This window comes from Ailuropoda melanoleuca, chromosome 2 (assembly GCF_002007445.2).
Source record: "Ailuropoda melanoleuca isolate Jingjing chromosome 2, ASM200744v2, whole genome shotgun sequence".
NCBI classification, from domain to species: domain Eukaryota; kingdom Metazoa; phylum Chordata; class Mammalia; order Carnivora; family Ursidae; genus Ailuropoda; species Ailuropoda melanoleuca.
In genome coordinates, this window is record NC_048219.1 from 44,403,858 (window position 1) to 44,421,231 (window position 17,374).

At 35.4% G+C, this 17,374-nt stretch overlaps 1 protein-coding gene across 4 annotated transcripts in view; it reads right to left on the bottom strand.

The window, feature by feature from the left end:
• Positions 1–17,374, bottom strand: part of NEGR1 (neuronal growth regulator 1) — an 808,029-nt gene that overhangs the window by 471,171 nt on the left and 319,484 nt on the right. For all 4 annotated transcript variants that reach the window (XM_034653698.1, XM_034653697.1, XM_034653699.1 and 1 more), the window contains exon 2: positions 10,887–11,119. In XM_034653698.1, coding sequence (XP_034509589.1) covers positions 10,887–11,119 — 233 coding nt within the window. The remainder of the gene's footprint in view (positions 1–10,886; positions 11,120–17,374) is intronic.

Genomic DNA, 17,374 nt, shown 5'->3' on the forward strand with positions numbered 1-17,374 from the left:
CTCTCCCTGCGTGTACTCACTCTCTCAAATAAATAAATAAATTTTAAAAAATTTATCTTACAGTTCTGTATGTTAGATGTTACAAGTCTCTCTCAGGAAAAATCAAGATATTGCCAGGCCTGCCTTCTCTTCTACAGTCTCTAGTGGAGAATCCATTTCCTTACCTTTTTCCGCTTCTAGAGGCTACCCATATTCCTTGATTCATGATCCTCTATCTTTGAAGCCAGTAAAGGCAGGTCAAGTCCTTCTTATATCACATTTCTCTGACCTACTTCCACAGTCATATATCCCTCTGATTCTCTTCTATCTTCTTTTCCCACTATTAAGGAACATTGTGGCTTCACTGGACCCACCTGGATAACCCAAAACACTATTCCCATTTTAAGGTTAGGTGATTTGCAATCTTAATTCTTCTCTGCCATGTAATCTAGCATATTCACAGGTTCCAGAAATTAGGAAATGGTCATCTCTGGGGACCATTCTGCTTAGCATAAGGAAGAACACATGTGCAACTTTTAGCAAAGTTATTTGCACAGAGTAGGCATTGAATTAAAGTATTCACAAGTATTTTTTGAATTAAACTGAATTAATCCTAGATGTCCTTTTAAAAGGGGCTACCCTTAAATGAAAGGGTCATAAGCAGAGGGAAAACAATATACATGTCTTGCCTAATTCTGCACTGATAAATAGCTCTGAAATCTGCCTATCCTCAACTCTTCAATACGCCATTTTAAAACGTGTGCATCCACCAACTTGCTCAAATCAAAACCTAAAATAATAAGTGAAATACCTGAGTGGAAATTCTAATTGTGTTATTCTTGGCCCTTTTAAAATGTTAACCCCTTACTTGGTCTGGCATTAGGAACCCTTGGCTATAATCTTTGTAGCTAACTCTGTCCCATATATATTCTTTTTCTCAAAATAACATTGCGATATATATATATANATATATATATACACATATATATATTTTTTCATAAAATGCTGGTATGCCATTTATTATTTTTTCACTACAAAATGCAATCACTATTCTGCACTTGTAAAAACATGGGGATTAGCAGAGGATAAAGATGCTATGACCTGGAATGGAAATAAGCAACCTAAGTCATGAATGCCTAACTAATCCTTTTAATTTAAAAATTTTCCTGTTATGTCAGCATTCCTGATGTTATGCCCTAAAGATAGTATCAATACATTAAGTCACAGCTTAAGAAAAGTGACTGGCATGAAGCCAGGGAGAAAGAAGCATGTACATATGTACAACCAATAAATTTCTATTGAGTCCCTAACATTTGTCAGGCACTTTCCTGGATGTTTGGGAGTCAAAAAAAAAAAAAGGATTAAGATTCAGTCCTCACCTACAAGTTCTTATTGGGGTTCTTATTGGGAGTCCACACATAGATTGAGGGGTTCATGAGAATCCTTCTCGCATAAAGAAGCTTGTAAATGTTAACAGTACGTATATTTCTCTACCAGGTGTACAGGTTTCATCAGATTTTCAAATGGGTTCATGACCACAAAATGTTTAAGAACCACTAGTCCGGATGCAAAACAAGTGTGGGTGAGAAAGTTCGGACAGCTTAGTGTGGGTGCTACCTTTCCCAAGTCTCTACTGCTCCCACTAGATCACTACTAACCAGAGGACACGGAAGGGATAGAAATGAAGAGCTGTGGGGCAGGGGGACACAAGGACATAGAGTCACTCTAGGACTCTGAAAACTGAACTCTGCCACCAGCCTTCATTGTGCCCATTCTCCTCTTGACACTACACATAATGAGTTCTTATTGTTCTGCTACAAATCGTAAGATAAACAATATCATTAGCAGATTCAAATTTTCTCCTCTGCTAACTTTTACACGTATAAGGGTTATAAAGGGGTATGCCATTTAGAATTTAGTTAATGAAAATAGCAAAATCCTAATTGTCTTGGTAGTAATTTCTTAACTATTCACATAATTTGGGGAAGTAAACAGTAAAATTATTTCATAGATCAAATTGTATTGCAATGACTTCCAAGAAGACAAATTATTTCACCAGACTCTTATTTTATTTGCAGAGTTTCTCAAAATAAGCAGACCAGCTAAAGCTTGGTAATCTTTTATTTATAGAGAGATTTTCATACTGATAGTGTACATTGCATTGGGATTTGACATGTATTACTTATATAGTTATTTTCTTTGTTTTTTGGGAAAAAAATAAAGATACTCCAAGATAGGCAACAAGTACAACTATTCTGAAATGCAACACACAAAACAACTGAAAATTACAACCAAGAAAATATAAATGTCATCAGTCTGAGCTTTAAGATACTTACCAAACCATGTGTTTCAAGAACTAGAATAAATACCCATTAATTGTTGAAGGGACTTTTAAAGGGCAGCAGATCTTGCTTAAAGGGTTAGTTACTTTAAAATATTGTCAAATTGCATTTTGAACTGTGTTACAAAAAAAAAAAAGAGCAAGTACTGCTCTACTCAGTCTCCAAATGAGTGATAAATATCATTCTACTTCTTACACATTCCATTCTTAAATATCCTTTTATTTAATACTTGCCAATATGATTTAAAACTTAAAAACAAGGACAAAGCATGGCAGAATTACTTTTCTTTCTTTTTTTTTTTTTTAAAGATTTTATTTATTTATTCGAGAGATAGAGACAGCCAGCGAGAGAGGGAACACAAGCAGGGGGAGTGGGAGAGGAAGAAGCAGGCTACTAGCGGAGGAGCCTGACATGGGGCTTGATCCCATAACGCCGGGATCACGCCCTGAGCTGAAGGCAGACGCTTAACGACTGCACCACCCAGGCACCCCCAGAATTACTTTTTGACATGGACCACAAACTATACAACCCTTTGATTTCATTGCCCCTATCCTGCCACACCTCAAAAAATTATCCAATTCATGAGTAAATCAGAAGTACTAAAGAAAGAACCCTCCTTGCTGTCACAATTCACCCCCTTGCTCCAATTATGAAGCTCAGCAGTTTCCATAAAGTTCCTTCTATAGAAAAAGGGATGACTCAGATGGAAGTCAACAGCATGCAATATCTATCAATATTATTTCTTACTCTTTCTCACTTCTCTCTCATTTGCAAATGACAGCATATTAAAAGTTTATCAGAAAATACCACCAACTTATTCATTCCTTCTGTGTATAGTAAGCAGTATATTATGGATTTTTGCACAGTTTTGATCTAAGATACTGTTTTAATATAAGATCCTGTAATGACGGTACATAAAACTTTATGTACTAATTTTTGGCTAGGAAAATATGATTACTAAACTTACTGAGAAAATCTTTTTCAAAGACAAATACTATTCATTGAATTTATCTTCTCTTTCTACTGCTTCTTTTACTTCAGTTGCAGAAAAATAAGGCAATAACCTTTTCTAAAGACTATAAAAGAAAAAGGAGATTATTTAGGAAAGAAGAAACATCTATTCTGGAAGAAGTGCCAATATTCAAATGAGGATTTCACTAAAAATTAGCTCAATTATTCTTATTTTTAATGGATCCTAGTAGTTAAACCAATAACCTAATCAATGTCAATACACTCACAGGTAAAAGTAAGGTCATGGTTTCCTGGAAGTTGGCCTGATAGACACTGCCAATGGAACTGCAGTGATTCTAGCCGGATGGGAATTTCTGAAAATAAAACCGAAAATATCCACCAGAAAAATGCATTATTTTAAAAAATTACTATGTAATATGCATTGCCTCAAAAAGTCTATTCCACATAAGTCCAACTGAGTGGCCCGGAGTTTGTCTGTGAAGTTACACCTGAGGGAAAGGATTTTACTGAAGTCTACGTCACAAATGACACCTGAAGGAGTTAAGTTTCACAAATTAGGCATAATTGTTATAACTGTTTAGATTCCAGATCATTATCTTTCTGGACATCAATAATACCTCATATATTTCAAGAGATTAAATAGTTCCCATTGCATCACGCACCTAGGGGATACAATGACAGTCCTATGCTTAATAATGCATATGCTCGAAAATGCTTATAAGTTCTTTTTTATAAATTGCAAATCTGGACATTTCAAACCAATAGAAATAGAAAAATGGGATGTTTTTAGGTACGGTTTGATCATTACAACTACCACAGTGTGGGGAAAATCTGTAAGGACTAAGAGAACCTTTTTTACATCATTTATTCACCTTAGTGGTTGTTTACCCAGTGATCAGTAATCAGATATTCATTAATCTGTGCAAGCTCTGTATATTTTGTCTCCTATTGACTCTCACCATAATGCGAATTGGGGTAAACAAAGAGTGATATACGGTAGAATAAATAGGAATTCCCTGTAGAGGGAATGAGAATGAGTATGTACACCCATCCATGTAACTTTTATCTTAACTATTTGATATTAATTTTTTTAGAGATTTTACTAATTTATTTGGCAGAGGGAGATAGCAAGAGTGAGAGAGAGCACAAGCAGGGGTAGCAGCAGGCAAAGGGAGAAGCAGGCTCCCCGCTGAGCAAGGAGCCTGATGTGGGACTCCATCCTAGGACCCCAGTTCATGACGTTAGCCAAAGGCAGATGCTTAACCACCTGAGCCACCCAGGTGCCCCTATTCGATATTAATTCTCACCTCATTTTAGAGAGTAAACGATGAATGTTATCTTAAAAGCAGATAATATATATTTATTATCACATATAAGGTGAACTTAGAAATGTGTCTCTATTGTATAGTTAATACAATAAAGATATGGATCATGTACAAAAACTAAGGTCACTTTTGGGAAATATTTAATTTTCCCTTAAAAAACCAAAACAAAAAAAATGAGCTCATGGATGCAGAGATAATTGTGGTTGCAAACAGCAAGAAGATGGGGGATTGGCAAATTGGGTGAAGGGGGTTAAAAGGTACAAATATCCAGCCACAAAACAAATTAAGTCATGGGGATATAATGTACAGCGTGATGACTACAGTAAATAATATTGTATTACATTTCTGAAAGTTGCTAAAAGAATAGATCTTAAAAGTTTTTATCACCATAAAAAACGTGTAACTATGTGTAGTGATGGATGTTCACTAGACTTATTATGGTGATCATAGCACAATATATACAAATACTGACTCATTATATACTGTGCACATGAAAATAACATAGTGTTGCATGTCAATTATATTTAATATTTTTAATTTAAAAAGATTATATTTTATAACTATTTTATCTTAGAAGTATACTGTGAAGTTACATTCTTTAGAGATAAGGTTCTACAGATGGGATAATGAAACATCATTATTAAGGACTATTTTTATTTCAGGTGGTTTATTTTTCGTTTCTATGATAAAAATATTAAGGGTATATATTTTGGGTCTTTGTCACTTCTTTGCATCTGACAGCATGTCCAAAGTCAGGTTCCTGTATATCATCTTAATCTCCCCAGCAAGTATATAAAGACTTTAAATAAAACAGAGTGGGAGCCAGTCTGAGGGTCTTGTCCTGAGCCGTCACTGCATTCAAGCAATGACTATTTCGACATGTGTGGGTTTTGTAAAACTTTTCTTAGTGCTGCTAATTTTTCTTTGGTTTCATTTTGTAGCTTATTGAAAATTTTGAAGTGTTTACTCTTGCAGAACATCAACTTGAATTTTCTAATGCATACGGTATCTTAACATGCTTTTTTGACCATCATAGTTTTTTTTCTCCTTTGGGTCTTTCAAGGAAGACAGGTGTATGACCTGTGATGCTGTGTTATTGCCCATCAGGTCGACTTGGGGCAGAAGTGTGGTGTCTTTGTCTTCCACTACATACCTTGTTGAGGCTTTAATATTCATAAAAAGAACGTTAACATTATATTAAGATGTGCTGGTCTTTACAGAATACGGCTCTATGCTTGTGGCCACATGGAATAATTGCTCTCCAGATACTCATTGGCAAGTCTAATTTTGAAATATCTGTACCTGAATTCCTATTCAAAGACCCACTGAGAGAAATAATATTTGTGGAGGTTTGACTCAGAAAGGGTAGATCCTAAAATTTACTTACAGATTAAGGTAATCAAAAAGCTATCTTCCTGTTATTGAACTGGCATCTTACTGAATTTACTTTCAGATTTTTAATTTTTCCTTGACTTCTCTGCACTTCAGGTTATATTGAGAGGTGTCATAAGGAACAATTCTCGAGTGAATGCTGCAAGGACTGTACAGTTACTGTTGAGATGTTCCTTACAGCTCACAGTGGTGCTCTGGGCTGATTCACAGTAGAAATGCTGCTCCACGCTGAGTAACAGGGTCAGGATACTAAGACATGTAAGTGTTAATTAACTATGTGGACCATGGAATGAATAATGAATCCTATTTCTCTCTGAGTGTTAGCTGCTACAAATCTTAGAACTAAATTTTTACTGAGCTCTAAAATTACTTAGAAATCAGGACATAAATTTTATGTTCTAACCTCACCATGGACTGCATCCCACTCTGCTTACCCTATCTTTTGCCTCCAATTTCATCTATTTATCTTGGTGTCCTAACTACTTCTTTATAAGCCTCTTTAAATCCTTTTCAATGTAAAACAGAATGTTAATAATAAATGGTGTTTGAATATGTTGTCTTTCCATTTTATAAAGGCTTTCTCCAAACAATGACTAAGCCAGACACAAGGGGCTAACACTGTCATAGTTTGGGATCTTTGGGAAGCAGACACCGAAATGAGAAGGACTTTATAGTGCAGGGTATTTATTAGGGAATACCCCTGTGATAAATCCCCAGAAAAGGAAGAGGAATGAAGTAGGATTGAACAAAGCAAGACGTTCAGCGGTAGAGCCAGTCAACAGCTTCCACTGCTGGGGAGCCAAAATGGCTCGTCAGAGTCATCTTACTTTGGGCTGAAAGGGAGGGGCCTTTCAACCAGTCATCAGAGTCATCAGATATTGCTTGCTTTAGGAAAAGTTTGACTTCGGGTAAAGTGGCTCTCTGCAGCTGAGGTGATTCCTGAAAGGTCTGATCACTCAATGCTGCTGTCTGCTGAAAACACTCCCAACAGCTAGAAAAGCAAACCCATCCCTGGAAAGGGAAGTGTGCCACCCCATCTATCACAGATATCCCAGATATCCCAGGTAAGCCAGATATCCTGAGAAAATCAGAACACCCTGGGGAAGTTAAATACCCTTGAGAAGTTATTTTGGTCATGGAGCTATGTGCTAGTCCAATCTTCTACTCTGCCTAGAGAAAACCTATAGTATATGTCCCTGAAAGTTGAGGGATAAGCATTTCACACATATATAATGTGTGTGGGTGTATGCACACATGAGTGAGCAGGGCTTAAAACAACATACATCTATTATCTCAGTTTCTGTCCAGGTACATCTTAGTGGATCTTCTGTCCATAGTCTCACAAGGCTGTAATCAAGGTATTGTCAGGGGCTACTGTGTGTACATATGTTTAATACACAGTATCTATGAGTGTCTATGTTGTACTATACACAACCTAGACTTCAGACGTGGACTCAGAGTAGAAGCTGTCTCTATCATATAGTCACGTGTGCAGCATTTATATTTTATGATCCCTGTCATTACAGGATTATAACAGGGAGCTCTGGCTTCATAGCAAGTCCTCCAGGCTTGTACACTCTTACACTCGTGAACAAGAAATGCTACTCTTAGTAAATGCCGTACCACATGATGTAAAACACTGGACATTTAAGTAACTTTATTTATCAGTGGTATATTATATATAGGTAATGAAAACTTTATTTTCTTATTAGGTCTATTTCTAAGTCCTTGAAGCAAAACTCCAATTCACCACATTCTTCACATTTCATGAGTATATACATTGTTCAGCTAAGTTGGTGAAAGCAAAACATGGAGATAAATAGAACACACTTGCAGCGTATATACTCAGAGGTACTGCTGTGTAAAACTTAGCTTGCATTGTGTTTATTCCAAGTGTTACACACAAGTATTATGGCATATTTTTTCATTTTTTATTTTTATTTATTAATTTTTTTAAAGATTTTATCCATTTATTTGAGAGCGAGAGAGAGACAGAGATAGTGAGACAGAGCACGAGCGGGGAGGAGAGGGAGAAGCAGACTCCCTGCTGATCAGGGAGCCCAACGTGGGGCTAGATTCCAGGACCCTAAGATCATGACCTGAGCCAAAGGCAAACACTTAACCGACTGAGCCACCCAGGTGCCCCTGTTTTTTATTTATTTTTTCCTAAATAACATTTTATCCCTTGCAAATCATCCGTGGTTTGTTGTTTGTTCATTTCTGTGTTTTTGTTTGGTTTGGTTGGTTGGTTGGGTTTTTTGTTTTGTTTTGGTCATCTTTTTGGTTTTCATTGGCATGCACCTTAAGATCTTCTGGCCTGAGTCCTCTTTCAGAAAAGAAAACTAGAGTTTAGAGAGGCTTGATAATTACCCATTTCCTGAGAGAAAATTCAGGATTGGAATCCAGGTTTTCCAACTCTTACTCCAGTATATTTTCTCCCCCATTGTTCCATTCATTGATATTAATAGCTCTAAGAAATCAAGAGCACCGACAAATTTCCCATGCACAATGTCTGTGTTGGCAAGATATCCCTTCTATTATCCCCTTTCTCAAATGATTTTTTTTAATAGCTCCCTTGAGCACATAGTTGCAACAATTAAAGATGAGCTTTGTTTTTACTACCAATGTGTGTGTTTGACATCAGTGATTAATACAGTCTTCTCTCAGTTGCTAAGTTTCTTTATCTTGGTGAATAAAGACTTGACAAATTGTTAGGCAAAGAGCATACACTTCAAAACTAGTGAGATATACCTGAGTATCAGACAACCTAGGAAATACAAAGACCGAAGAGATGTGCACATCAGCTTATTTTCATTCATCAAGAGGAAATGTAGCTTAAGTAGGGTTGACTTTTTGTGACATTTATTTAGTTCTTGAATTGACTGACAAGCCTATTAATGTATTCCCTGAACTTTATTAATGTAATTGGAAAACTGCCCACATGTCAATCAACTTCTAATGAGTAATTATGTTCATAAATACTGTAAAATTATTAGCTTTTAATTTGACCCAAACACATACTTTCAAAACAGTAACATGAATTTTTTTTCTAGAAGAACAAAATACTATACTAATAAAACGTTCAATAAATGCGTTCCTACAATGCACTTCCTAAAATGGAGTTCAAAAGTTCACCATCACCAAATGGCCAACAAAAAGGAATGCTGTAGTAAGGCATGTAACAGTTTTAAAAATCTGTACAGTGCTAAGCCATCTATGCAGCATAAAGTTATAAAGACATCCTATGAAAATCAAACATGTCCCTGGGCAGAGCTCATATCTCCATATATCCATAGTCTGATTTAAAAACATAAGCCTACTATGGAACAAGATAGAATGGAAAAAAGGAAAGAGGGGTATCTTTAGTGTCCAGAAATACATCATTTAACCTATAAGAAGCAAAATGTCTATATCTCCAGTGACGTGAATATAATTATTATCCAAGTGTACTTTTTCTCTCATGTAATAAAAAATCTTTTGTGGTTTTTGAGCTAGAAATTCAAGTCAAAGGGCACAGAACTAAACAAGAGAACAAGATGAGGCCTGGATAACAGAAGAAATGTGTTTTTGACTTGTAATCCCATGCCAGTTTCAAAAGCTGGACAAACTCCTGCCCTCTAGAATCTCTGGATAATCTCTGAATAAAGATAGACTTCAGTGAAAACTTTATTATATTTTCATATAGTTTTAAATAAAGAACATTGTGCAATGGTCTGTAATAAGAAAAACCACTGGGGAAATTTCTGGGCTTCTTATTTATCTTACACTTTCCTCCTTAATTACTTGAGTAATACATTTAAACTTCATCATGAAGTTAAAATATGTACTAATAACTGAGGCTGTATTTGACTTCAGGCTTACTTTTATTTAAGGGAGTAAAACTCCAGATGTAAGTTAATAAAATTCCAGATGTAAGCCATGTACCTAAATTAATACTTAGAGTTGAGTTTTTGAAGGGTAAACTCAAAGATAATACAACTAACTAGCTCCCTCAGCTTTCTTATGAGGAATAAAACATGCACTCACTGGCACCACATTATCATGTAATTTGTTATTAATTTTACTTAGAAATGCTGTAATGTCATTTTAAGATCCACAGCAAAATATTTTTATGCAACCAACACATGATTAATCTATAAGCACAAGGAAATAATGTAAAACGGCAAGAATATGCATTTTCTATTTGACTAGCATTATAATTGCATTTTTCTTGAAAAGCATATATATCGGGGATACATATGCTCTTACATTTTAGTATGCACGAAAAATAAAATAACTTGACGATTCTGTTTGTATTTGGAGATTGTAAGCTAGCTAGAATGATTTATGATCTACCGAAAGTAAATCAAAGTATAAAGCATTGCGTACCATATTTTTCCAATTACTCTATATTTAAATAAAGTAATTCTAGAAGGCTGTTTCTTTCCATTGTGACTTGAATCAAAGTAAGCAGAATTTGGATTGAGACAGAGTGTTGGAAGTCTGGAAGATTACTTTTAAAGAGTTACTATAGATATTTCAAAAAGTTCTAATATTTTAATGTATCCACCATGGGTTATCAAACATTAATTTTAATGTATCAATCATGGGTTCTCAAAGACGTATTGAAGGGGGGACTCAAAGAAAGATACTAAGTGAAGCATGCACAAAAAAAATCATAATGTGGTGTTAATGGATAATTTTTGATCTTGGTAAGTGGGGATTTATATGTCTATAATAGCCGTTACACTTAATGGAATCTAGGAACATAAATCCCTGAAGATAATGACTATGTAGCTTTCAACATCGGCAGTTACTTCTGAGTCATTCTGGTATCTAAATATTGATCATTGTTAAATATAGTCCCTCACAATATAGCAGTTATAGAAATGCATACCTTGCACAGTTAGATGCACCTGCATTGTTCTCGGTGTATGTTGAGTCTGAACAGAACACGTGTATGGGCCATCGTCTGTCACATCCACATTCTGTATCTGGAGGCTGTAGTCCCTTTTATTCAATGTTGAAATTGAAACTCGAGGATCCACTGACCACTTATCACCTCCCGCAAAAATAATACTTGACCGGTTCAGCCAGGCACCCTTTGAAGCTCCATCTTCCAAATAACACCTACAAATTACCAGAGACAGAACACTATTAATCAAAATGAAAATGAAAGAAAACATTATCTTTGCTCTGAGTGCATTTCCATATGCTGAATTATAGCGCTGCATCAAATGCAAACATCAGACATAAATGCAGAAAATATGAACATATGAACACACTGGTACGTCTTCCATTCCCAGGGCAAATGTGAAACAATGCCTGCATACAGTTTTGTTTTGTTTTAAATGTGTGTGCGTGTGTATGTGTGTGTGTGTGTGTGTGTGTGTGTGTGTAACTCGAAGCCAGTCAAAATCCTTTTTGTTCTGCCTGGATGACAAGTAAATTTAAATAAAGTTAACTTCCTTCAAAAAATAATTTCAACATTAAAATATTTTTGTTTGAAATTATCAGTAGAAAAGGTCCATGAGTTAGCTGTTTTAATCAAATCCAATTCTAATATAATGTACTAGATACTAGATAGAAAGCATAGAATAGTACCATATCATGTTTATTTTTGAAATTATGCATTTAAAGAGTGGTAAGCCTGTACACTGAAACTATAAACTGCATTTTACTGATAATATTGCTGTTGTAAGTGAAGGAGACAGGCTTAAATAGTATCTTTAGTAACAAATACTTGCTGTCTTTTCAATAAGTCAACTGATAGTCTTTCCAGGAAGCATTCATTTATCCAACAAACATTTATGAAGCTTCTACTATTTATGGATTTAAAAATGGTATTGCCCTTGCTCTTCAAAACTTTTAGTCTAGTAAGGAAGACAATCAAGCAAACCAATCAATAGTAGACAGAAAGATTATTTGATTAAATCAGGAACAAGGTAGAAAAAAGAGCTACCTGACTCAGAAGGGGTCTTGGGGGCATAGAATAGGCTTTATGACATAGGAAATGCTTTGAATAAAGAGGCAAGGAGTGGGGGACATGACATTTAGACGGAGGTGCCGTATGTGGGTAACACCAGAGAAAAGTATGAGAGAGAAAGCCACACATTTTAAGGACAAACAGGCATGGAGTATAGGGTGGGAGGAGTGAGAGATGAAATTGGAAAGATAAACTAAAGCCAGATGATAACAGAAGAGTGATGACAATTAGTAGATTTTAAGGCCAATTTTGAAGCCATTTATTCATAGTTGCATAACAAGATTAAAAAATATAGCTTTGTATCCAATAGAAGTCAGACATGATTTAGAGCAGAAGAAGGTTAGGGTCATATGTCAGTGATTTTGCTGAGGCCTGGAATTCTATGTTTCATCCTGAAAGCATTCTGATACAAATTAAAGGCTAGTTTTCTTAAATGAGCACAAAGCACAGCTACAGAATGAAAATACACATACATCGAAATAGTTTGACAGCATTTCCACAGAACACCTTGGGGGATTGAACACAGTGTTTGAGATTGCTACAAAATTGCAAGCTGAATGCAACAGGGTAGGCTGCTGCCAACTGTATAAAACTAATCAGTGGGTGAAAAAATAAGGAACAAGGTACACTGCAGAATCTAATTTCCAGTCAGCTTCGCCATCTACAGAAACCAAACTAGTAAAGTCATAAAGGTCATTGTTAATTGAAAAGCTTTTCCTTATGTAATTAATGAAGAAAATAAAACCCACTTTAATGATATAATTAAACAATTATAGTATATTGTCATACTTAATGATATGCAGAAAGAAGATAGAGGGGACATATTTCCCATTTCACAAAATCACGTGTCTACTGGTATAGGATAGAACACTGAATTACCACTACTAGGACTCTGGTCATTACAATGCTTGTATGTAATATATGGGTTCATCAAGTGTTGATTGTGTGACCTCTGCATTCATGGCCTTCACACGTTATCCTATCTGGTGCTCATTACAGCCCTCTGGGGTATGGATTGCTACGCCCAATTCAGCACTAGAAAATAAATGGAATGTTTAGATTAAATGACTTGCCCAAGCCACACTATTAGTGGTGACAAAGTGAAATTCATAGTCAAGTCTTGTATTTCTATATTCAGTGTCCTTTCCTCCATAATGTAGATCAAAGACTTTTAAAATAGGCTTCAGAAATGGAAAGATGATCAGAATGTTGCAGAAATTACTGCAAGTAATTTCTTATTTACTAAATGTGACCAACTGTTTAACCTGTCCTATTCTAAAGGAAGCAGAAAATTAATTATTAATGCATGTTTTACCATGAAAGTTTGATTTAACACACTCTGCCGGGCATTTTCCTTTCCCTAGAGGCAGGAATTTACCTTTATTTGGGGAGGTATCAGGAAGACCGCAGAGATTAACTAGCCTTTAGATACTAGAGCTTTCATAGACCAAATCTGGGTTATTAACTCCTGGTCTTAGCATAAGCACTATTCCTCTCTTCTAGCATATCAGGGATCATCAGGGAAGAACAGAATTTAACTTCTCCCCTGTGAAAAATGAAAAGGGAGCTTTTTATATCTCCTTACTTGGATAAGAATATTTCACAATTGTTATTGGTCCTGATCCAAAGCTTTTCAAGACATAGATTAGGAAGACCCTTGAATGAGATTCAACTAAAAAACAAAAATAAAAAACTTTTTTTGGTATTACTTCCTTGGATTTCTGTAGCATTATTCTCAAATTACACTATTGAGTTACAATTTAAATAATTCAAATTACCATAATGGAATTTTACAAATTGGGAATAGAAAGATCTAGGAATGGCTTTCTATTTTATAAAATCCTAAGATACTTAGAGACATACAGTTTTAAGGTGAACCATGAGACGATTATATCAAATATATGAAATAGGTCAAACATTCACATAAGTTTCCTTAATTGTAAGGACCACATCTTCTACCTTTCTACCTCCTGTTTGTTCTTTACATCCACCCTAGTTTTGTTTTTTTGGGTTTTTTTTTCCCTTTACAGTAGAAAGAGATACTGCCCGACATGTATATAATATATTAAGAAGGAATTCTGGAAGGAAGGAATATTTTCAGGGTATGGCAGAGTAGAGCAGGTGTGTGGGAAGGGGTGAAAGTGCTGATAATTCAGTTTTGCACTCTTTAGGAACCAAAAAAATATTTTTCTGGGTTTAAGAGTTCTAATATGTCTGAAAACATAAATATGTTGGAATCCTGGCCCATACAAAATTCATAATTTAGGAAGGATGATAAAGTATACTCATGAATAGCCATCATGCAGACTAGGAAGTGAAAATATAATAATTAAATTGTTATTATAATTGGATTATTGCAATTGCCTCAGCATTTCATGTTTCTGCCCTTGACATCTGTAGCATAGTTTATTCTTTCTACAATAAACAGAATAAACTTTTTAGAGTTTAAGTCAGATCATCAACACGCCTTCTTATTTCATTTCCTATTTCACTCATAAGAAAAACTCTAATCCTGATAGTGGTCAATAACCTTATGTAATCTTGTCCCTTGAAGCCTTTCTGACCTTACCAACTGCCACTCTTCTCCAGTTGATTCTGTTCTAGACTATGGTCCTCTAGCTGTGCTTCCAAGTCCTGCATGCCCTTCCCCTAGGAAGTTTGCATTTGCTGTTTCTTCTGCCTGGACCTCTCATCCCCCAGAGATCTGCATAACTTATTCCTTATCTTCCTTAGGTCTTTACTGAAGTTCCTAATGTACTAAATAGCAAAAATAACACCACTGCCACACTACCATGAAATGCATTATCTGTTTAGTTGATGGGTTATTTTCTGTCTCTCCTTGCTATAAGTAACATTCAGTACCTTTGTCTGGTCACTGCTGTGTATTCCAGGGGCCCACATATAATTGAAAATAAATATGAATATCTGTTGAATGGATGAATGAAGGCAAAAATTAAGACAGTTTTAGAAGAAGGAATAATATAGTAAAGTTAATCAATATTTCCAAAGTGCAACCCACTTGGGAAAGCAAAATCATGCCCATGTTAATGTATGATAACAATGTAATTAAGTGCAAATATCTGTGGTACAAACAGGAACTGCTTTATGATACATAGGATGAACTAAGCAATCTGAGACCATTGGTGGGGAACCAACTCAGGGAAGACAGCAAAGTGGTAGTATGGGGCAGAGGTGAACTGTGCTCATAACTACTTGAAATAAGAAGGAACTACATTTGACCCTATACTTCAGGAACCACTTTAAACCATTGAATATTCTGCTTAGTATGTGCTAGGCAGTTTGTTAGGCACTTACAATTATTATCCTATTTAATCCTCACATAACCCTGTAAAAGACAGATACTATTATCTCCATTTTAATAATGGAGAAACAAAGGTACTGAGAGATTGTATCTTGAACGAAGCCAGTTGGCCTGCACTCAAGCATGGTGACAGACTATGTTACACATTCCTAGAGTCAGACAGCAGCAAGGGTGAGGGACTATTCCACTATATATAGGACAGAGGAATTAATGAGCGAGGGAGAGGTTGGTGAGGTAAAGTCAGTCAGATCATTAATGGGGGCAGGATGGAGCAACAATTCTGGGGTCACAAACTTGGATCTTCTTTCCTCTCTGGACTCCAAAATGAAACATTTTAATAGTTAGTGATCTTAGGATCCCTTTGAAATACAGATAATGAGATAATCTGAATAAAAAATGTTTGATAATGAATATATCCCTTTAATTGAGTATGACATGGCTTTGCTTGAAAGTTTTTTTTTTCTTTTCCACTTAAAAAATCTGCTAGACTACCTCCTTTATTGGGAGATGAGTGAAACAGTTCCAAAAATACATTTTTCCCCAGAAGCTGTGCTAACACCATGCCAAATATCACGACAAATACTTAAATTTTGAGTCAATCATCTGGATGTTTTGTAATCATAGTTCCAAACATCTGGTTGCTGGAAAATGTATAGCAAATAACCTGAATACTTAATTTTGTTTCATGGCTGTTAGTTATATAAACTCAGGCTTAAGATAGCGCTTTTCTAATAAGAATGGCATTGATGTTTCTGAACTCTTTCGAGGAGTTCTTTTATAAATGACATGACTACACACTATTAGACAGGTCCTGATCTGGGGGGTATAAAGTCCCATTTGGTTAACCCCTAAGTGATCAAAATGATGTTGGAATAATTCTAACAGACTCTGTGATAATACCTCTTGTGATGATGGAATCTGAAAGGTGGCTATCAGAAAATTTGGTGGAAATTCGCATATTCTGGGCTATTTATTATTTTTTAAAGCTCTGTTAAGAAAAAAAAGCCTATGCCTGCTGAGGATTGATTTTTTTCCTTTCATATCTCTAATTCTCTGTAACACATTCCAAAAACATAAGACTTAGCGCCATTACCAGTACTCCACACAGCAGGATTTATTCAGCTCTATGGAAAAAGACCAGCTTTTCATAAGACATGTTGATTAATGAAAGCTCCTATTAAAGGTACTAATTAATAAAAGAAGAAAAGTGCTATTTCCCTTGGATTCAAAGCTAAACCATGTGAAAATGATATTCTGTGAAGGAGCTGGCCAGCTACCTTCACAGCTGTCTTTTCATTGTATCACAAAGTTCTAAATTTGACAGGAGAGCTTTCAAAACCATAAGGAAAAAAAAAAATTCCCAACCCCATACAATCACCATGCTAATTCCTCATACAAAGAGTTTTGATATCCTGGCTTCCAGGCCAAAATGAAGTAAGGGAAGTAAAACAGATTAAACAGACCAGAGCAAATTCTATCACCTCTCCTACTTGCCTTTGTTTTTAAGGCACTTCCTTCTTAATGTCTTTGATGATAGTTATTCGCTAGAAACTATTATAGATATGGATATGATAGACATATATGTACACATATATGTATATAACATGTAAATTATATAATATATATAATGTTTGCTAGATAATAATATTATATACAACATTAGGTTGATTTAACATTTCCAGATCTCCTTTATTACTACTATAGCAGAAACAGCTTTTGGGCAGAAACAAATCCTATTATCTTTCTATTTTGGCATGTGCAGGGAATGTGAGATTTTGTCACGGGAAATCCACAAAATCAGCAAATTGTCCAATGAGTTTTAGTGATTTAATGAAGTACTCACCCCTACAGATGATGAGAATTATACTTTTAAATATTTTTAAGAGATATGTAAGTGAAAATGCACTTCCGCAGGTAATGGTTTGGTAATGTTGCATGTTATCTATAATAACTTATTAATATTACTACTCCCAGATATTGTTGTAAGCCCATTTTATACATTTCTTCACAAATAAGTTTTAAAATAGCTACTGTCAGGTACTATCATAATGCCCACTTTACAACGAGAAAGTGAGGT